This window comes from Juglans microcarpa x Juglans regia, chromosome 8D (assembly GCF_004785595.1).
Source record: "Juglans microcarpa x Juglans regia isolate MS1-56 chromosome 8D, Jm3101_v1.0, whole genome shotgun sequence".
NCBI lineage: Eukaryota > Viridiplantae > Streptophyta > Magnoliopsida > Fagales > Juglandaceae > Juglans > Juglans microcarpa x Juglans regia.
In genome coordinates, this window is record NC_054608.1 from 31,140,002 (window position 1) to 31,163,698 (window position 23,697).

The window sequence follows — 23,697 nt, forward strand, 5'->3', positions numbered from 1 at the left end:
GTTGGGGTAAGTCGTCGGGCAACTGAGAGGCTTGACCCGCACTCTACTGTGAGAGAGGTCGAGCTACATAGAGACAAGACTCACATTTTTTAGCCTCACAGGAAGGTAAGTATGGCAGTTTGAGATTGGACCCGCTTCCACTTGTTGATGCTGCAGAAAAGGTAAGTGTTAGAGCAGGCTGGAGCTGGTCCCGCACCTCGCCATGAGGGAAGTCAAGTCACCGGGGGGCTGGACCAGCCTATTGACCCTTATGGGGAGGGTAAGTAGGAGAGGCGCTTGTTCGTGCGCATGTGAATGCCAAGCAGTTTATTCCAATGGATATATATTGAGACGTTCGAACGGTGTCCAAGTGGGGTTGTGCAATCAGTGTTTCGCACTGTAAGACTCAATTATGTTAGTAAAAATAAAATGCACACAAGCTTTGAGGGAAACAAACCATATGTTTTTGTCACTATAGTCGGTCCTTGCTTGACTGAAATTGGCACTGTTGGTTGTAGTTTTTCCCTTTCTGGCCTTTTTTCTTCTTCTTCTTCTTTTATTTTTATTTTACAACTTGTTCGGCGTACACTGTGCAACTTTGACCACCTGGATCAATCATTGCATGGGACATGAGACCATAGCGGCATCCTAGCCTATTCTTTAGGTGGGTTGTTGGTGGTTGAGATGGTGTTGGCGAACGTAGTGGGCAAGATACATGGGTGGGCTGTAGTGGCGAGGGCGCGATGCATGGGCGAGGTGTTGTGGGTAAGGATCATGGTGTTGGTTGGGCAGCTTAGGCGAGGAGTTCTAGCGAGGTGGTGCTAGCCGAGGTCCATAATGCTATTGGGTGGCCTAGCAAGATCTCGCCGTTAGATGATCAATTTGGGTGATGAGTGGTTGCTCGCCAGTAGGTGGTGTAAGCAACCTGGGAGAGGAGTGGTTGCCCACCAGTGGGTGGTGTAAGCAACTTGGGCGAGGAGTCTGTCCGAGAAGTTTGTCCTGTACAAGGAGTGGGTCTGAGGAGCATTAGGGCAAGTCGTGTCAGACCTTGGGCCGAGGAGGGGAGTCTGTCCCCGATTAGTGGCGAGGCCGAGTCACCCCACGTGGGCGAGGAGTAGAGGCCAAGGTGTTAAGGTGGGCCGAGTTGCTGCCGGTTGGTGGTGGTTGGGGACCACCTTTGAGCCAACAAAGGATGCCGGCGGGATCAAGAGGCTCACGACAGTTTGCGGTGTGCTTGCTGCTTGCATAGGGTGCATGGTCGATGGCCACTATTGCCAGTCGTGCATTGGGGCTTGACGGTGGCACTCAGGCTGGGATAGAATGTACCGGCGGTCTACATGGTGGTTGCCGGAACCCCTGTTATGCCACAGTGGGACTAGGTCGAGGAGATCTCAGCCACGTGTAGTCTCATGCACGTGGCCATGTGGCGAGGTCCCCGCCGTGGGGAGGTGGTCGAGGACTACCCCGGAAGGTTCAAAAGACGCTGGTGGACCGTGGGGTGGTCATTAGTGAGTCCTCGGGGCTCGTGGTGTGCTTCCATTCTACCTTCAGCCTTGGTGTGTGGACGAGGGCCACCATCAGCTGACGGTGGTGGTTGGTGACCACCACTGAACCGGCAGAATATGTCGGCGGTCAAAGTGGTGGCCTTCGGTGTCCTCGTCTACCCCATGGCTAGTGAGCAAGGGACGCCCAGGGTTCACGGTAACATGCACGTACCCTCCCCACTGTGCATGGCACTGTTCATGCCATGCACAGGACGTAGTATCCCATGAATAATGCACTTGTGCGTTTATATATGCCCGCATGTGTTTTCCAAGTGTACTGTATTCTCACCCATATACTTCCCCTTTTTGCATAGTGCCCTTAAAAGTGCACTGGCATTTGCAACTCAAACGACAAGTAACTTGGGGTTCTCACCTAGGTAAAATCGTTCTTCTCCCACTTTCAGTGTAAAAAATAACTAAGATCCTATAGACGGCGCTAACTGTTAACGCCTAAAATCAGTACAATAAGTAAGAAGGGGAGAAAGAGTCATTCTCGACCCACTATAGCAATTTGGGCCTCGATCAGTGTCGTGTGGAGCCCTTGGCGTGGTCTAGTGATGTTGTACGGTGTCCATGCGTACATCCATGACAGTGAGTAGTAAATAAATATAAGGAGACACACAAATTTATGTGATTCAACACTGGGCCTACGTCCACGGGTTTGGGGAGAGGAGAGTCCACTATAATATGCTTGTTTTACAGCCTCTCATGGTCTCTCATCCTCGTTATACATTGGAGATTAGAGCTTTATTTCCTGGTGAAGCACCCGTCGCTAGAGTTCCTCTCGTGAGGATAAAGAAGCTGAAGGAGAAGTCTGGCCGAAAAGGTCTTTGAAGTTGTCTGGTTCCCTCCCTTTATCTTTTGTCCCTTGTTCCTTCATGTCCTATCCCTTGTCCTTTATGTCACTTCCTCTTTTTTTCTCCTAACACGCTGCCCTTCCTCAGCCTTTTGTCCTTTCCTCCCTTCTCTCGTTCTTTCCCCCTTATGAGACCTCCCACTTTGGGCTAGGCCTAGAAAACCACTTTGGGCCCGGTAGATTTTATCCTTTCCACACCCTTATTTGACTAGTAGAGATTAGGGCTGTACAGAAACCAACGGCACCGGCCACTACCGACGCGAACCGACCGGCCACTTCAGGAACCGGCCGGAACTGGTAGAGAACCGGTCGGCGTGCGGTGGAAATTTCAAGAAACCGACGTTTAGCGGTTCGGTCTTGGTTTGAAGCTGGACCGGACCGCTGAATCGACCGATATAATAAAATCTTTTTTTTAATATACCCTTATCGAAACAACGCCGTTCCATTTAAGTTTAATAAGTATTACAACAGGTACTAGAAACGACGCATTTTGACATTTAAACCAAACGACGTCGTTTTATTAAGGACGTAAGAAAAAAATAATAAGTCTGAAACGACGCCGTTCCACTTAAACTTAAGTGGAACGGCGTCGTTTCGATAAGAGTCTTCTTCTTCCCCAATCCCCTTCATCCTGAATTCAATTCTGTAACTCTCTCTCTCTCTCTCTCTCTCCTATGCATCTCTCTCTCTCTCAGTCTCTCTCATTATTCTCTTAGTAGAACCGCCGAGAACCGACGCCAACCGAGAACCGCCTAGATTGGTGTCCTCCTCCCCATCAACCGGTTACTGTCGGCGCCTCCCCCATTTTTCCAGACGTCGGTCGGCATCGGTTTTCACCCCTAGTAGAGATGGTTTGTCATGCTTCCTTATGACGTTTGTAGCTCCTTTTGACAGCATTGATCACTGCCAAATCATCTGGGGTCTTTTATTTATATATCACTTTGTCCTAGCTTAAGTGTTATGCCATATCCATAACAATTATTGCAAAAAAAAAAAAGAAAAGAATGAGTTTTGCTAGCTTGTTTTTGCATGGTTCACAATGTGTCTACGTCTACAGAGCTACAGGAGTTTTTTATTCAGTGAGAAGTTGAAGTACACAATAAAATACAAGAGTTCCTCACTCCTCCCACTCACTCCCTCTCTCTCTAGGCGCCTCTCTCACTCCTTTCGTTCAAAGCATCCGTTTATTTCAAGCTCACACCCATTTTCACTATTTTACAAACACACACACATATGCGGTGTTGTTAAAACTTTAAGGCGGTGAATTCTCAGGTTATTCAATTGAGCGAGCGCAACTTAAGTGAACTTTCTAACTAGTGTTCGCAAGCAACTAGTCGAGCAAGACTCAAGTAAACTATACACTTGGGCTTCGCTCGAGTTAACTATCGAGCAAATGTTTAGCGAACTCTAGGGTTGCTTCTGCTCCAGTATAGAACAAGGCTCCACACTCAACAAGAGACTTACTATGTGAATTTCGCCAATTGAGTTTATGGCAAATGCCATCATACCAATGAGACAATATGAATTTCGCCACAACACCTACACAACATGACAACCCAAGAACAAACACAGCAATTTCTGACGTAGAGTTGCAGAAGGAGCATATGATGCATGTCTCTTCATTCAAGGGAATGAATTTTTCCTAATGTTGTTACGATCGGAAGCACTTTCAAGTTTTCAACCTACTTCCCAAACTAAGAATTTAACCACTCATAGATATGGGTTGACCATAAATATTTTCACACAACAAGGTCGAGTAGGCTTGAGACTTGAAACTTATGTTGATCCAAAACGTAGGTTGACTATGTGATGAATTTTCCTTTCTTAATAGGGATCCATGTCATTCCATCATTGATAGGAGTTTGAGAAATGTGGACTTGAAGGAAAAAATCTACCAACTCATGATCAAATGTCCCTCTCACCTTAAGTTAATCCCATGCATCTTCTAAGGGAGCAATGTATGAAACTTGAAAACTTGTAATGGTCATTGCCCGACTCATTGGTCCTTAACTAGATGGGACACAGGTTTGGGTCCCAAGTTTTCCATCTTTGGGATTCATGGGTCCTCACATACCTTCACTGTTAATTAGTGGTTGGTTTTCACTATGCTCCCCAAATCCATGTTGGTTGCAAGTAAATTCGTTTTTTAAGGAGTTTCCCCTCACATGTATTTTATGGCTTGTACCAATTTCTGATCCAAGTTGTTAACAGCTAGCATGGCTTGGATTGTGCATAGCATGTCATTAGATGATCGACTTAATAGCACTTGGACTCCGTTTAGATGATAAGACTATCTCAAATCATCTGTAAATTATAGAAATGAAGTAATCTGAAAATGTTTGAAAATAGTTGTGTTCCCAAACATAGCCTTAGTTGATTGATTTGCTACCAAGGCATCGCCCAAGTTCAAATATTACGAGAAGTGTCTTGCCTTCTAAACTTCAGATTTCGGATCCAGCAACTGATAACTTCTTGGGGGCCAAATTTTAAGATGGACCATCACAAATATAGAGAGTAAATCTGCGGTACAAAATAAAATCTTTTGCACTTTAAATTGTAGAGCTTTATTAAAAAACTTTACTATTAAAAAAATTGCTTATTGTTTGATAAATATGCACCTAAAACGCTTTTAAAGTTCATTAGGAAGGCCTTTTTTTATTATTATTTTATATACATATATATAAATATATATAGCATTATCTACATGAGTTTTTTTAACAAAAACTTTAATTCAGTATTTTTTTTTTAAGTGGACTTTATAATTTTTTTAGATGCTTAAAACACTTTTTATAATGTTATCAAATATCAAATATATTTTTTTTTCTTTAAATAAGCTTTTAGGCTATTAAAAACACTTTTTAAGCTTCCAAATTTAAACCCAAACATGCACTAAGTGTATCTTAGATAGCTTTTATTTATATAAAAAACCATATAATTGTACTATACAATTAATACATGATGCATAAATTATGAAGTGTTTTCTTGTTAGAAAATCTATTTAGAAGCTTTATTTTTAACAAACTCGGCACACTGTTGATGTGGAAGTTTTCCATATCAACAACGCTAAAAAATATGAGTAGTGTTATTGGAATGCTTTTACACTACATACTATTTATATATCATAATTTGATTTGTAATATTTAAATTTCAAATTTTATCTTTTAAATCAAATTGTGTCACGTAAATAGTATATGGTATAAAAATTTTTAAATAAAATTATTAAAAAATATTAGTGTTTTAATTTTTTTTAAGTTATAATAGTATACAAAGTTCGTAATATATTGATTGTATATAGCAATTTTTTTCGCCTTAATTCGATCCGTAATCCGCAGACGTAACACTCGCTGCTGAATTAAAAAGAGTGATGCTAGTGTGCGGCCTAGCTTTGACCGTTGGGCGTGTCCATCAGTATAAATTTTATATTTTATTTTTTCATTCTTTTATTTTTTTCATATTTTTTAAACATCTTTAAATAGTTTTAAAAAAATAAAAAATATATATACCAATATATTAAAAATTACTTATTCATTAAATAAAAATTAAATTGGCCAAAATGAATGGGCAAAACTAGACGGCAAACTTACATTTACCCCGCGCTACCTCTCCCTCTCTCTTTCTTCACGCATGGTGTACTAGTCCATATGTAGTAGGGGTGGGTAGTGGGGCCTCGCCCCCGGTGCCACGCCCCGCCCCCGCATGCGCTCCACCCATGCGGGGGTGGGGTCCCCCGCCCCGCATGGAGAGGGCCTAGAGGGGGCGGTGGGCAGGATGACCCTAGCGGGGCCCTGCCCCACCCCCAACCCCCGCTCCATATATATAATTTTTTTTATTTATATATATAAATAAATATATTGTATATACAATTTATTAAAGACTTAAAATTTTATTCAAGTCATTCTACTAAGTCTCACATTGCTTAAGGATGACTATTGTATTATCTTGGCCTCCTATATAAAGGTTGGCCTAGAAGACCAAGACAATCCAAAATCTAACTCTAATGAGTTTAAGTTCTTTTTATATTTATAAATTTTAATTTATTATTTAAATTATATTATAATTTTGGTCTAGAAAAGTATTTTTAGACCAATTTTTTTTTTTAAACACAGTGTGTTGGCCTAGGCGGAGGGTGGGGTGGATGGAATTTTTTCCCCCGGCCCCGCCTCCCGGAGGCGGCAGGCGGGGGATCAAAAACCCCAACCCCCTGCATGGTGTGGGGCGGGGTGCGAGGGAGGGTACCCCCGCCCTGCACCATGCGGGTATCACCCCTACATCCATGACAACCAATATGCTCTCACTCGCTCTCTCAGGCCGATTCATACACCATTTTGCTCTTCTCAGGCTATTTCACTCCCTTCTTGCTCTTTCTCAGGTTGGTTACAATCTCTCTCTCCCCCTCTGATTTATTTTTATTTAGTTAGATATGTACCTTTTTTCATGTTAATTTTGAAGAATCTTCTGTAATTTCTTGATCTGCTGATCTAGGTTTTTAGGTTTCTTAAGGTCCGTTTAGTTTCTCAAAAATAAACATAAAAGCAAATAAAAAAGATCATTGTTTCGAAAACTCTGAAGTGAATACCTAGAAATGTTAAAAGAAGAATCGAGGTTTGATTCCAAATAATTAAGCAAACTTTTTTTTTTAACTATGTCGTTTGATTTTTTTTTTCTTTTCCTTTTAGAAAATGCTTTGGCTTCCACTGGTTTGGGGGGTTTGTTCGTCATCAACTCATCTGTATTCTATGCCCTTGGCATATGTGCTGAGAAATCATATTTCGTTATTTTTAATATGCAATGCGGGCTTTTTTAAATGTCGGTTTGTGTTGTGTGAAATCACCACTTGTCCAAAAAACTTAAACGGATGGGAAGAGATAAATTTTATTATTTATTTTATATCTTAACACTCCTCTTCACGTGTGAGCCAGACTCTCCTTTAATAGATAATCCAAAACGTAGAATATGTAGTTAAATGGGATAAGTGTAGAGTCAAGGTTCAAACTCAAGACCTCTGCTTTGATACCATGCGAAATCACCGTTTGTTTCAAAAATTTAAACTGATGGGAAAAAGTAGATTTTATTAGTTATTTTATATCTTAACTTTTGCAACACTTTTATCGTTGGTTATCGCAGACAAGGTATGATGAATCAACATTTGATCAGTTTATTATGTTCAATATGTAGTTCTGTTAATCTTGTGTCTGATAATTTTTGAATTTTTCTTCTTCTTGTCTAAGGATGGGTTTTGTTTGAAATAATGATGCTATTTGGGATCTTTTGTGGCGATGTTATTGAAACCTCTTGCTATCGTAGCTGAGCTTCCAAGAGATTGTAGCTGCAGAAATCTTCTAGAAAATTTCTTGTGCTCTTTTGGAATAATTTTTTAGTTCTACTCTACCAAATTTACGCGATTGCCTTGTTTCAGTGCTTATATGTAGTTAATCAGTTTTTTTATGATGTAGGTTTTTTAGAGTGATCATAGATGGGAAACTGAAAGTTCAGACAGTAGTGAATGTATAAAAACAATGTAAATTTGTTTTCAGTAAATTGCAATGCTCTTTCATCTTTAATCAGTTTCTAATTTTCAATATTTCTGCGATAATCTTGGAATGAAGGATTTTGGGATGAATGTTTGAGATTCTTGTAGTCTCTGAAACAAGCTTTTACATGAAAGGAAAGCATCCTTTTTTTCTCATCTGAATTATTTGTAATTTGCTTCAAGTTAAATTTTTTGGCTAAAGTACATCGTTTGCCCCTCAAATATTACATGGATTCTCATTTCGTTTGTGAAAATTACTAATCAAGTTCTAATTCCATCCCTAAACAATTCAAATGGCAACATTCCTTAGCAAAAAACGTTTAAGTGACAGTTGCAGATATAGAGATTAAGATGGCACATTGGGAAAAATGACCGTTGGAATAAAGAAAGAATAATATTTTAAATGGAGTAGATAAAGATTTAGGGCATGAGATAGAATGGTTTTTTTAATGCTTTGCTAAAATAGAAAAAAGTGAGTTTGTTAGCTAACATTTAGAGAAACTTTAGGGAATGAAATAAGGATGCTCTTAGCCGTTGGAGAGGGGAGTCGAATCGTAGCTGGGCATGCTTGGATGTTGATTGAGTACCATGCAGATCAATATTCATTGCAGACTTGGAGGAGGACTTGACCCGCTAGCTTACTGCATACAATTTATCGTTCTTAGGTTTCGGGATTTTCTTTTTCTTTTACTGTTCAAGTGTATCTCTGATATATTTCTGTGTACTTGGATTGAGCCACTTTCTGATGATCCAAGTAAATATCAGCAACTTATAAAAATATATATATATATATATATATATATATATATATATCAGTCACTTCGGATTTGGTGCATATTGATCATCTTTTGCATTTAACGAGGTTTATACTTTATACACTTATATATCAACCATAGGCCCAAAGATACCTACAGAAATGAGGGAAAAAGGGAAGAAATAGAGAGCTCAATTACATGTATTCGACTAGACTGTAAGCCCATGTTTGCTTCCTCCATCTATGCTGAAGCTCTTTTTCGTCTTATACATGTAATACCTTATGCTTCAATCAGGTTTTACTTCCATGCACGTTCTTTGGTCATCATTAGAAGATAACAATGGTAACCAGTCCTCATTCTCATCCTTGATTGAAAGTAAATTAAGTAGTTTCCACCTGTAGAATCTGAAAGGTAAATTAAGTAAATGGACAGGCCCAGATCAGTTCTCGACCTTCTGTGACCGGTTCTTTATTCTATATGCTACAAGAAAAAAAATTAAAATCAAATAATTATGAAAACGTGAAGGGTTTTTCCAGCAAAAATTTGATCATGGTATGTAAAGTTTAACTCAGTTTCTAGGCTTTATACTAAGAAAGCAAAAGTTAAAAAACTATACAAGGAAAATCAATTCACCAGAGAAATTTCATGTTGAAATAACTGTAGATATTCCTTCCTTTGGTCCCCTTCCTTCCTTTGGTCCCACTCCTTCCTTTGGACACAAGTAGTGAAGTTATCAATATTTAAGGATTTGCAAGTTCCAAAAATGTTTTAAAATGTTTTGTTTGTTTGCTTCTTGGAATCGAATCTTGGAAATGGTAATATGACAAATGTGTTGACATCAGCTATGGTATCATGAAGGCATGCAGGATGATGATTATCACTTGGTGGGGCGTTTGACATACAGGATGAGGCGGTAATGTTTTGTGGTGGTGGAGGGTAGTACTGGAGTTCGATCTGGAAGTATTAATGCAGTGAAACATTGGGGATGATAGTGATGGCATTTGCACATTTAGCTATAGGTTGGTGGTGTTTATGGTAATTTTATCGAAGATAAGGAACTGCATGCTAGTGCTCGAAGAGGCAGTGTTCATTTTTTATGTTTTTAGAATTTGATATGGAACTCGAATCAACAGAACTTGTGAATGAGAAACTCCCATGTTTTTGGTACGAGTGCAAGGATTTTTTTTTATTTTTTATTTTTTAAAGATATAGATTTCCCAAATTTCTTCATCAAATCGGATTTCTTTTTTCTGGAATGATGTATTTGTAGATCCTTATAGGCTTTGTTAATGCGAGAGTTTTATAGCATATGGATTTATATTTCTAATCATGAGACAAAGAAAAGAGCATTCAGGGGCATGATTTTTGTCCTTTTGTTTTTTTTTTTTTTCATATTTTATTACTACTGCACATTAATTGTTAATGTTTATTGAATTTTCATCGGAGTGGCATTAGTTTAAGAGGTTCTTGCAACAATTTAGGTATTAGGATTCATATTGCATTTTGCAGTATTTTGAATAATGCCATTTTGGAATTGTCCTAATCGCGTAGTGACATCTCCGACACAACATATTTTATAATATATTTTAGAATATATATTATAAGATAAAAATATTTTTATAAAATGATATTAATTTTATAAGATATTTCATAAAAATATCTCTCATTTTAAAATATTATTGTGTAAAGTATTATGTAAAGTTTTGAATTTATCATTTTTCATTCCGTTTATAATCCCGAGGGCACTCCCAACATCCAAACTGTCTATATTAATGGCATGATGGCCACACTGCAGGTCTCTTGACCAAGTCAACTTCTTTTCTTCATGTTTGATCACTTGTATTCTTCAAGTCATGACTTTATGCTTTTCCTGATTCAGAAAGTGGTCCTGTCCACCAGCAACGCTACAATATGCCCCTTGGTATTTATTGAACGTTGCTTGGAGGTAATTTGAACATATGGTTACAGATTTTGCATATGACCCCACCTGCAGAGATTCTAATCCTTCATCAAACTGATTTTGTCTGTCCTTCGTAGTTCACATATCGCATACTCGTTTTCCCAATTTCGTTCTGCAGTCTTATGTGAAGTAGATTTCATTTATCCTAATCTAAGATTAATGCTAGATATATACAGTCTTAAGGTGTACAAATTTTACGTACTTTCTTTAAAAAGAGAAATGATATTTACAATCTTAGAGCTTGCAAGTTTCGCACACTCCTTTAAAAAAAGTAGATAAAAAAATTACATAAAAAAATTATTTTTTTAATGGTAGATTCCACTCTAGCATTACTCTTGTTAATGCTAAAAATTGCACAACAGATCAAAAAGAAAGAAAGAGTCATCCCCAACCCACATTGGTGATTCGGGCTTCAATACGGTGCTCATCGCGTTTATCCATAACATAAATAATAAATAAGCGAATAAAAGTAAATAAGAAAAAGACACAGGAATTTACGTGGTTCGGCATAAAAGTGTATGTCCATGGGTTGTTGGGGGCAAAATTCACTATATTAGGTGATGATTTTACAATGTCTCATGACCTCACATAGCGCCCAATACAATGAGAGAATTTAGTCTCTAAAAAGTTGGTGAAGAGTGCATGGAGAGAGCCGGTAGAGAGCCTGTCCAGAATCCGTCAGATTTGTGGGGGAGCTACTCCTTATATAGAGGTTATTTCCTTGGAATGATAGAGTCCAACTTGACTTGTGATATCTTTTCCTTTTAGGAGTCTGAACCAACTTCTTTGTCTTATCTCTTTCCTGCCTTATCTCCTAGCTTTATCTCTTCTCTTAGTGATAGGTTTTCAAAGGGTTTGACCCAGTCAATTTAGTCCCAAACAGATACCCTCGATTTTTAAGGTCAAATTTTTTATCAAGAAGTCTTTGAGAATCTTCAAGTCAACCATGGTAGAAGTAACGTGCTGAATAAGAAATTCTGGTAGTTGGTTCGTAGTTTTTCACTATTATACAATAGAGATCTCTATGAGTGGTCCTCAAGAAGAATTTGTAAAATTTGTAGTAAGAGCCTTCAAGGATGGGCCCTTATGAAGTTTGTTTGTGAGAACATTTGCGTAATGATTGTATGTGAATGTTTATCGTTAGTAGAGTGCGTATATTTCCGTGCTCGGTGATCGTTTTTGGATTTTTGGTGGCCTCAATGAATTTTGCCCCATGTTGTATTTTTTGTTGGTGTTTTTTCGTTTTGATGTGGATGTAAGAGTTTGTTTAATAACCCGCACTTAAGTAGTCATGCCCGTCGACCCCCTAAATCTATCTTAGACGGTTGCTGAGCCCGTCAACTCGTTTTTGAAAAATACCCGCGCGAGGCAGTTATAGAATTTGAAGGCTCGTTCTCGAATGTAACCCAATGGCAGCAGTCGTAGCAAGTGGAGACATCGCATGTGAGTATAGCGGGAGATGCCCTCGACCGCGTAACTCTTGGCGATGGGCGTAACAGGAGAGATGCTCGATCATGTAGCCTTGGCGAGAAGGTGTGGCGGGAGTGATGCTCGACCGTATAACCTTACCGATTAGAGAAAGGCGGAAGAGATGCTCGACCACTTACTTTTTGGTGAGAAGGTGTGGCGGGAGTGATGCTCGACCACGTAACCTTACCGATTGGAGAAAGGCGGGAGAGATGCTCGACCGCTTAGTTCTTAGCAAGAGGATGTGGTGGGAGTGATGCTTGACCACTTAACCTTATCGATTTGAGAAAGGCGGGAGAGATGCTCGACCGCTTAGTTCTTGGCGAGAGGATGTGGCGGGAGTGATGCTCAATCGCGTAACCTTACCGACTAGAGAAATGCAGGAGAGATACTCGACTGCTTACTTTTTTGGCGAGAAGGTGTGGCAGGAGTGATACTCGACTGCGTAACCTTACCGATTGGAAAAAGGCGGAAAAAATCTACCGCTCAGTTCTTGGCGATGGGGGTAACAGGAGAGATGCTCGACTTTGTAGCCTTGGCAAATAGGTGTAGCAGGAGATGTCCTCGACCACGTAACTCTTGGCAAGTGGCGTAACAGGAGAGATGTTCGACCGTGTAGCCTTGGCAAGGAAAGCGTGGGGGGAGGATGACTCTACCACATTGATGTTAAAGTTGAGCTCAACTGCTCCATTGTAGTAGGAGACAAAATGCGACCGCACTCTGTGGTGGAAGCTAGAGCTCTCCTTGTATGAAAATGAAAACCAAATAGGTTAAATTAAATAATTCAACTCACAACTTTGAGGTTTGCAAACCGTTCAATGGTGATCTTTGGAGAGGGTCGTGTGGTCTTCTGACCTCCACGCATGTTTGATGGCGATCTCTGGAGAGGATCGTGTGGTCTTTTGACCCCCATCCTCTTTTATTTGCACCGCGAGTGTGTAACTCGACTTTTGATTACACCACGTCCTAAGAAGTTCTCACAAAAAACAAAATAATTAAGTGTAATACAAATTACAAGTTTGAGATTTACAAACCTTGGTTATCTTCCTCGGATTATCGCTGAGTAAAATTCATGCGAATGACATGGAAAATAATGTGTATGGCGATGGGCCCTCTGCGTGGTGTGCAACTAGCGAGGAATACCTCATGTGGTGGGCAATTGGCAAGCATAACTTTGTGGGCGAGCAGCACCGTGTGGGAGAGCAACTGGCGAGGAACACTCTGTGCGTTGGGCGACGAGGGGACATCGAGGAACACTGTGACGGCTACGGAAAAAGCGAGTCTTTTGGTGGAGTGTTAAAATGTAAACAACAAGAAAAATAGCAAAGTTGAGGAGATCTTATCTAATATTTTGATGGCGATCTTGTGAGTGTAGAATTATCATCGTGCTGGGGTGTGGTGAGCAGCATATAATAAATATATATCTGTTATTTTTCTTTTAGACAATTTCACGAACCAAGGAATCTGAACTTTTGTAGATGATCCCATCGAAAAATATTCTTCTCCCAATTCCGGTATAGAGAAAAAGTCGATCCAATAGACTGTGCCAACTATTAATGCCAAAAATTGCATAACAGACTGGAAAAGAAGAAAGAGTCATCCCTGACCCACGTTGGTGATTCAGGTTTCGTTACGGTGCTCGTCGCGTTCATCTATAACATAAATAATAAATAAGCGAATAAAAGAATATAAAATAAAGACACAAGAATTTACGTGGTTCGGCATAAAAACCTACGACCACATGTTGTTGGGGGCAAACTCCATTATATCATGTGATGATTTTACAATGTCTCATGGCCACACATATTACTTAATACAATGAGAGAATTTAATCTCAGAAGAGTTGGTGGAGAGTGCATGATGAGAGCCGATAGAGAGCCTATCCAGAGTCCGTCAGATTTGTGGTGGAACTGCTCTTTATATGGAGGTTATTTCCTTAGAGTGATAGAGTCCAACTTGACTTGTGATATCTTTTCCTTTTATGAGTCTGAGCCAACTTCTTTACCTTATCTCTTTCATGTCTTATCTCTTAGCTTTATCTCTTCCCTTAGTGATAGGTTTCCAAAGGTTTGATCTAGTCAATTTAGTCCCTAACAACTCTTTGAAAAAAAAGTGAAACCCACTATTTAAAAAAAAAAAAACTTTTTCATGTGGATCTCATGGTCATGTTTATCTACTTTTTTTTCAAATTTAGGCGCATTATTCCGAAGTCATATCTCAATGTGGTTGCCTGTGAAGGTAAAGCATGTTCGTATGCAATCCTAGTCGGCCGTGTAACATATTGGATGTTGCAATTATTTTTTACGGTACTTGTGATATCTGTGAGTAATTAATACACATAATATATATGTTGTTTACAACTGACTCTAATGCTTGACTTTACTGTCAGATCTGGGAATTTTTTGTAAACATGACCAAATAAATCTAGTTCCTGAACCTGGACCGTTCTAGAAAGAGGCATAAAAAGAAAAAGAAGAAGCTAAAACTCGATACATCGTAGAGCTTAGGTTTAGAGTAATTTTCCAAATCTCAATATGATCTCCATTGTAATGCATGTATATCTATGGAGTTGTTCTAAAGGGACCACTGGGGGAGTCCAAGAGGATGTATATATATAGAGACAGATATATATATATAGGTGACTTCTCTGCCATTTCCTAGTTTTCCTCATTGCCACAAACTTTTGGTTTGTTAGTGATAGGGTGCACTGACTTGACAGGACGAACATACAATATATATGTTCTTCACGGACCACTTCCTGCCCAAGAAATCCAGTTTATATATATATATATATATATATGAGCAATACTACGTACAGTCTCCATTTAGGGATTGCATATGCAAGTCTAGCCAATTTTATCTTAAAAATTTCTTAAAAATACAATAATATCTTTCTCAAAATGGTATTTTTTTCTATTTGATTAAGAGTTTGCACAAGCAATCCCCATTTGGAGACTACAAATAGAATTTCTTATATATATATTTATATATATATATATATAATATCATTCTCAAAATGGTATTTTTTTCTATTTGATTAAGAGTTTGCACATGCAGTCCCCATTTAGAGACTGCAAATAGAATTTCTCATATAAATATATATATATATATATATATATTTTCTGAATATGTTTGGGTTACTTGAGTGGGAGTCACAGAAAACAATGAATTAGATATATAGCCCCTTAAGACCCTTTGAGGTTGGGGGGTGCATGGGGGGCGTTTGAAGCAACTATATGATTTTGTGCTTGGTAATTTTTGTTTCTAATTCAGCACCTGATCATCTGTTAAAAGAAAAAGAATAATAATATATAAAATTCCCGATGATTAAAATAAAATGAAAGTGTTGTGTATAGCATTACTCTTCATTTTTACATGGCAAATAGATTATATAATAATCATCATGTGTCTATTATATTTAATTATATCAAATGAAATAATGACTCTATTATCATATGAAACTTTAATCACTTTATTTATGAAGTGACTAATAAAAAAATAAAAAAAATACTTTAAACACAAAAAGATTACATAAAAGTAAATCTACAAACTGATATGGTACGCCAGATTGTAAAATTATTTTTTATTGTAAAATAGATTTAACGGATCTTATGAAATTACATCAGTTTATAAATTTATTTTATATAATTTTTTTTTTTATATATATGTAGCGGTTGATTTAAAAAAAAAACAAAACAAAACAAAAATAAGAGTACCCAAATTGCATCTCATGAAGAACAAGAACGTCTCATGCATGCATACAGTGGTACCAAAATTGGCAGGAATTGAATAGAACTTATTGCCAGCTTTTTCTGATTTTTTATTTATTTCTGGAGAAACCAAAAGTCAAGAAGATTAGCTGGTTTAAAGCCACATACAAAAAAGCCCATATAGCCTAATGGCCCCGGGGTGGGGGGGACGCTAGCTCTAGTCTCTGAGCCCTAGACTGTCCAGTGTCCATCCAACCCGAGATGACATACGGGAGACGACATAAAAGTATCACACATCAGGGACGTTATAAATGTTCTTGTCGTTTTAGTACCAAAAAACATCGATCCTTCCTTTTTGGCAAGGATAGAGGATTTGTCGCTCATGGTTAGTGGCTTAGATTCTTCCTCAAAACTGCAGGGGGTTGACTGATCTAATCCTCGTCAAGCTAGCCCATGAGGATGGAGGGATGACATAGGATCGAGTGATGAATTTCTAAAACCAAGCTAACCAGTTTTTGTAGATACTTCTGCTGCATGCAGCCAAGTTAGTCTAGACAATAGATCATATACATATAAACTCTTAGGGGTATATAGGGCTCAGAAGATAACTGCCTTAATCAATTATTGCAGATTTTGAGGGTTTCTCTTCTTTTGTTCTTTTTGTTTCTATACTTATGTTCTAGCTGCATCATGTTGTGCTTCAATTTTCATAGGAAATGACCTTAAAAGCACTTAAAACTTACAAATTTGTCCCATGAGTCTTCTAGTATCTTTAATTAGGGTTAGTAAAAGGTATTATACCTTGGTCTAATTATATATGTAGGGCACTCTCAACATTGCACTATTATATTAACTATTAAGAATAATTATTCTCATAAGTTATTATTTACTATTCTATATCTTATGAAAAAAAACTGTTAAGTATGGGCTGTGAAGATGAATAATGACTGATGTATAGAATTGCCCTTATATTAATGATAAACTAGATTGGCACCTCTTTGACAACAAATATTGCAACCATCATAGTGGCCGCACATATAATTGAAATCGAAGTTTTGATATAGAAAAAAATTTATTCATCATTTTTTTTTCTCATCATCCTCTTATCATCTTATGATGTAGTATTAAATGATAGATTCATAAATAAAACATAATAAATAATTTTTAATTATCTAACACCAAAATGATGAAAAAATAAATGATAATAACATTACTCTGTAATTAACTCCAAATGAGTAACAACTTTTATCTCTGTCTATATATATACTTTTAAAGTCTATTTTCTTTTTCCTTCCATCTTCTCTCTTTTTTTTTTTTTTTTTTCAGATTAGATGTTAGGGAGAAGGACTAGATCATGATGAAGGTAGATGGGTCCTGAATCTGAACTCACAAGGCCCATCAATGAGCTAAGGTTCACAGCTAAGCTCCACTTAATAAAAGGAATAAATAATTGTACAATATTTATACGTAAGAAAGAAGGGGAAAAAGTTGGGGGGAGGCCAGGGGTTGGTTTTACCAGTAGTACTGCCGCAGTAGCATTGAAGGTTGAAAAGAAAAAACCTGCACATGGTCCAAGAAAAAGGCAAAGGAAAAGAGAGAAAGAGCCTTTAAACATGTTCACGAGTCATGCCAGTGCCTCTCGATTTGTTGGCCTTTTTTGTTTTGGCTCAAGCCATGAAAGAGAACACAAACCACACCCAGTACTAGTTTTTCTTTTCTTTTTTTACGGTAATTTTTCCTTCCAACTCCGAATTAAGCTTTTGAATGGTCTCTGCATATTTGGAAAAGATACTGTGCTTCCTCTGCACACGCTGCATGCCCATGGCGCTGATTCTTATGCGAGAGCGAGAGCTGCTAGTGAATGAAATCATGAATAGGGCTTGTTTGTGTCTGTGCTCTAGCTGGCCACTAGGAGACGTTTGAGAGGGACGACTGAGTCTGTCTTTAACCCTCTTACAATTGTGGCACTGAAAAACATGGCGCTTTTTATTCACATTTATAAGAATCCCAGAAACGCAGTGGAAAAGGACTATCCGGTTCCCCCCCCCCCTCTCTCTCTCTCTCTCTCTCTCTCTCTCTCTCTAAGTTATTATTTATTGTCGGGACAAATTTTTAATGCTTTGGGGGAGCAAGGGTCATCTCCGTTATCTGACCACCTCGGCCAGCAAGGACCACCATATAGTCCAAAGACAAAATCTAACACAACCAAAAGTTCAGGCAAGAAAAAATGAGTGTCTCAACTCATTTAATTCACTGCAATAGTTGGAGTTTTGAGTTAACCTAGGTAGTAGTGAAGATCATCTGAGCCTATATATATATATCGACTAAATGATCATCTCGAGCTTTGAAACCAGCTATATATATATATATATAATAATTATCATGGGATCGAATATAGTTTAACCGAGGAAACACATTATATATATATATATGTTTATTTATATATGTAATAGTCTGCATTTACCAAATTAATGAACAAATAACAACAGATGAATTTCAAGATACAACGTACACTCTTCTAATTATCAACCTGAGACAACCACAACAACTCACTTGGTATATTGGAAGATAGGAGGAAAAAAAGTTAACAGAGATATGGAAGGAGAGAGAGAGAGAGAGAGAGAGAGATCATTTATGGGTTAGCTGATTTTGCATGATCATGAGTTCGATTGTCGTTCTCTACTTCACCCTGATCTGTTGTTATGGCAGACGACATGTAACTCAACACCAAAGAGTTCTCATCAGGAGGCACCATTGCAGCTCGGGCTTGAAATTGTAGCTTGCAGGAATGGCAAGTGACTTGAAGAATTGCCGAGTTAACTTGCTTGATTGCATGATTTTTCAGAGCCTGCGCCTTGTCTAATTCACCCTGCGCTTGTTGCCTAAGTTTCTTTGCATTATCAAACTCCTGCACTGCTAGTTCAATCTGTCGCTTTGCTTGCTGTCTAGCCTCTTCGGCATACGCCTTTTCTGCCATGGCTAGCCTTAACTGCTCTCGCGCATGTTCTTTGAGCCTTGAAGCAGCCACCACAGATTTATCACTAGTAATAATATTAATGCTCTCCTTGGACGAGTTTCTATTATTGATGTTGTTGGATTCATTCTTCTCTCCAAATTCACATGACCCAATTGAGAGCTGGAGTTGGGTAGAGTGATTGTGATCATCTCTTTTTGGGGAAACCGAGGAATCAATCATGGGATTCGATGTCGTCGAGAGCTGAAGCTCTAGATTGTGGTAGCTGGGATTCCTCGATGATGAGTTCCCTCCTGCAGTAGTAGGGTTCAAGAACGTGGTTTGATCTGGTGGTACTGTTGGCTTTGGCACTGCTAAAGCACTAGGCCAAGGACCTGTGCTGAAATTGGTTTCACTGGATGGGCTCGGACTTGAGGCCGTTCGAGACAAGCAAGCAGCTGCCTGCAGTGGTTGTGAATCCGGCCGGAGAGGCCCCATGCTACAAGCATCTTGGTGTTCAATGAAACTTTCCACCCTAAAAGCGTCAAAAGAATCATTCAAATGTATTATTGTTTTATGATAGAGTAATATTCGAACAGATTTCTATGATCCTACACGTAAAAAAAGTGCATGGAAATATTCAAAGGATTTGTTCTGAAAGACTTATAAATTGATGAAGATGATGAATACATATCGAAATCAAGGGAAGGAAGTGATAAAGTCATGAGCATTAGCATGCTAGAGAATAATAAATAAAGAACAAAAAACATGCTTTGACAAATAACTTACTGGGATTGAAAATGGTAGCTAGCTAGAGGAGGATAGATTGAATTAAATAATGATATTAAACCTCGTTCATTAATCATTTGAGATACATTCCCTATGGTCCATACCATCCTGTACTGGAGAGATACAATGCTGCTTCGACAAAAGGGAAGTGGGATATACAGTGTATATATAAAGTAAAATAGTTACAAATATGGAACTGTTTTGGGTCTCGTGGAACCTAAAGGATTTGAAACCCAACAGCTGTGTGACCAACAGAAACTGATCTTTGGGAAATGTGTTCAACTGTCAAGAACAGTTGATAAAAATTGGATTAAGGTTCCATCAGTCAAATCTAAACCTTTTTTTAATAATATTTTTCCTTGGTCAAACCCAAGTTATAATTAAGCTGGAGCGATCAATGAAACCCGTGAAGTTCAGTTCATGATCATGGTTTTGTAATTATATCCGAAGTATGGAGCTAGTGAGAAGAAGGCTAGCCAGCTAGCCAAAACATAACCCAGAAAACCCAAAATCATCAAAACACAGATCGAATTGATTTTTTTGTTAATTTGCTTAGACGACCTGATCATGATCATAAAGGAGACGAATTTGGATTTAAACCTTCTGTTTTCTTTTTTGTTCTGAAGGAATGAGTTTGATTAATTCAACAACCAGTACCGGAAGCTAGGTAATTAGAGATGGAGAGACATGATGATGTGTTTTTGGGATTTTGGAAGAAAACCTCGAGAAAACACGACCGCAATCACAAGAATGACCTCTGGTGCCACAGGTTTTGAGGTGAGCTTTGTAATCTGATTGAACTGCATAACCTTTGGAGCATTTCTCGCAGACCCATTGCTTGTGATTGCTATGCTTCCTCCTGAAATGCTTCTTTATCCCAACAAGATCACCCAGAGCATGGCACGGATCATGGTGCAGGCAGCTTGGCTCGGGGCACACGAAAACTCGCTTCCTAACCACTGGATTCTCTCTCTTCAGCAACTTCCATGGCACCTTGTGCCTTCGCCGGTGCATCTGAAGGTTCTGGTCTCTCTGAAATCCCTGGTTACAGATCTCGCAGACATACCGATCCGATTCCAATAGTGTTTTGGGTGATAGAGAAACCACTTCGGCATCTGGATCTATTATATATTGCCAGGATAGAAAATCATCATACACACACACACACACACGCACGCACACAGATTAAAACAAACAAGTATGGAAGAAGCTGAGAATATTTTCTATACCTGGAGTTCCTGCCGGCCTTCTTTTCCTCTTGTTGTTACTACCGTTTTCTAAGCAAGAAAATGGATCAGAAGAAGGAACTGAGGAAGAAGTGTTGTTTCCTAACATGGGTGGGGAATTCTCACTTCTCTTCTCTGTGATTGCTTCAATAATATATGTAAGACTAAGAAGGAAACCAATCCTCTGATCACTTTCTAAATAAAGATTAATGTTAAGCAAAAACCAAACGAGCTGAGAGATTGGGTTAGAGAGGTGGGGGTGGGGAGAGAGAAGATACTGCTAAAAGGCTTCCCTAGGCTAGGACAGAGAGAGAGAGGAGGAAGAAAAGCTCCTTCTTTCGGTTTACCTCATCAGCTTTCCTTTTAAATTGGCTTTTAAACTTTCAGCTTTATTTCATTCAGCTCTCTCTCTCTCTCTCTCTCTCTCTCTCTCTCTGCTTTCTTCCAACTCTCTTCTTCAGCAGGTATTCTTGTAGAGCCATCCTTATTAAGGTTCTTCAGAGGAGAGAGAGAGAGAGAGAGAGAGCCAATCACGATGCTTCAAACTTGATCCCACAAGCAGCAAGCAATGGGCTCCAGAAGAAGAAAAACAAAAAAGCCACAAAGAAACAAAAGCACTCTCATAATTCATTACACAGTAAAAAAAAATATAGGTTTTTGCATGCAAAAAAAAAAAAATACAAGGCCAACCTCCCACAGTGTATAGACACACGTACGTGCAAGTCTCCCTGATCTCTAAAACCACCGTTTTGGAATCTCTCTCTCTCTCTTCCTCTTCTAAAAAGATCTTCTAAAACAGTGAGGGGTCCAGTCGAAGATCTAATTAATTAAGTTCTTGACCAAACTACCCCTTACTCCAGAACTTATGTACAGAGCCTGATTAATTAAATTTGAAGCAGCCTTTATAAAGGTAAAACTGTGGATGTAAAGTCACCTTCAAGGGTATAATGGTCAAGGATATTATAACTCTCTGTGTGCAAAAGATGCTTACTTTTTGGTAAACTTGTTGCATCAACACTTACACCGGTACTGATCGATGTTTTTCTTCCCCCTTTTCTTTTTCTTTGTTTATTTTTGAAAGTTGGGGAAGTTAGGGTGAGAAAGATAGCTTAACAGCCAGATAAAGTGGCATCATTAATGTCTTAATTTCAAGCTGAAGGTGTCAAGTTAACTACATTGTTGATGATCTGTAAGCAGTCCTAATAATTATTATATAATGTCACATGTAAAAGGATAAGGATAAATAAATATCACTGCAAAAAATTATTTATTTGTGATCAGATATATTATATATTACCGAAATGATAATTTCTTACTAAAATGAGTACATCTTATATTTTTCTCAAAAATAATTCATCACTTATATTTATACGTATATTTATTTTTCTTATAATAAATATGTAATATCGTTTGTATGTGTGTATATATAGCCATAAGAGTAATGTTATTTATTATAATAAATGTTATCATTTTAATCACAGTTATTGATATGATGACATATATATTTTGAGTACTGGTTTTTATGTGTCAATCATATCAGTACTTCACATTCATCACATATCAAGTAAGAATTATAAAATATAATATAAAGATCAACATTTAATGATCTGGTAAACATATTTACTCTATATCATTATATACATGTATAGTGAAAACAATATATATAACAATTAGGCCTTGTTTGGTTAAACAGTTCAGATGAAATGAGATGAGATATTTTGTTAAAAGTTGAATAAAATATTGTTAAAATATAATTTTTATTTTAAGAGTTAAAAAAATTGAATTGTTTATTATATTTTGTGTGAGAGTTTGAAAAAGTTATAATGATAAGATGAGATGTTTTATGCATCCAAACGGGCCTTAGATGTTGTGTTGCATGTGTGGAAGATTTGTAAAGAACAATAATTTCATTTTATATAGATATATATACATATACATAATAATGAACACAATTACAAAATTCACAAATAAGATATGAGGTTTGGTAAAGGGCCTATACCTAGCTGGCCATCTAATATATATAATATATATAAGGACATTGAGAAAAAACTTTTCGATGGAGATGATCATCGATCAAGAGGGGTTCCACAAAATTAAATGGCTCCCACAACCATCTAATCTTTGCATAATTATTATCAAAAGGCTTTCTTCCATAAACTAAAAGATAAACCCAAGATTATTTGGGCATTAATTATATATATGCACATGTTCTTCCTGAAGATTTTTTAAATATGTTTTTTTTTTCCAATTTAACAATGGAATAAAAAAAAATCTGATGTAATCTACATTGTTTACAACAAAAAATATTAGAAACCAAATTAAGGGCTGCATTACAGACTATTTGTGAATGATTATTTGCGACAATAATGACTATTTGAGACAAAAATAGACTCATTAATTTGGTGGGAAATAATTATTTTTGCTGAAAATAACTGGTTACAAATAACTAATTTTCTTGTAGCCGCGAACCAAAACTTAGCTAGCTAGCTTTATTCTTGTTGCCTTATAGTAGGCTTCTTTTTCTTGTCATTCTTTTTCTTGCTAGAGGGTCCCCTAGTTGGGTTGGTACTTAGTTTCTATGTATTTTTTTCTTTCAAAGATGAAATGTGTATTCCAAAATGAACAAATCAAAAGTGACAATTACAATTGGACAATGAATTTACAGTAGTACTACTTCCAAAGAAAAAAAAAAGTAGAGAACTAATTACTATATCATCAATACCTAATTAATAGGTATATATATATATATATATATATATATATATATATATATATGGATCCCATTATATTCAATGCTGAGTCAAGTAAACTATTTTGAGATCGATGCACGCGATCTACCCAAACTTGACACGATAGTCCAATATTTGTCTTTCCGAATATCATCAGCAAGCTGTCGGTGATCATATAGCTACGTATATATATATATAT

The 23,697-nt window shown here is 37.7% G+C and overlaps 1 protein-coding gene across 1 annotated transcript; it reads right to left on the minus strand.

The window, feature by feature from the left end:
* Positions 1 to 18,269: 18,269 nt before the first annotated feature.
* Positions 18,270 to 21,329, minus strand: LOC121242509 (zinc finger protein SHOOT GRAVITROPISM 5-like). Its single transcript, XM_041140364.1, has 3 exons — positions 20,773 to 21,329; positions 20,265 to 20,664; positions 18,270 to 19,289 (listed from the first exon to the last, which is right to left on the minus strand). Exons 1-3 carry the CDS (start codon positions 20,876 to 20,878, stop codon positions 18,434 to 18,436), a joined length of 1,362 nt encoding a protein of 453 aa, XP_040996298.1. The 5' UTR covers positions 20,879 to 21,329; the 3' UTR covers positions 18,270 to 18,433.
* Between the last annotated feature and the right edge of the window lie 2,368 nt (positions 21,330 to 23,697).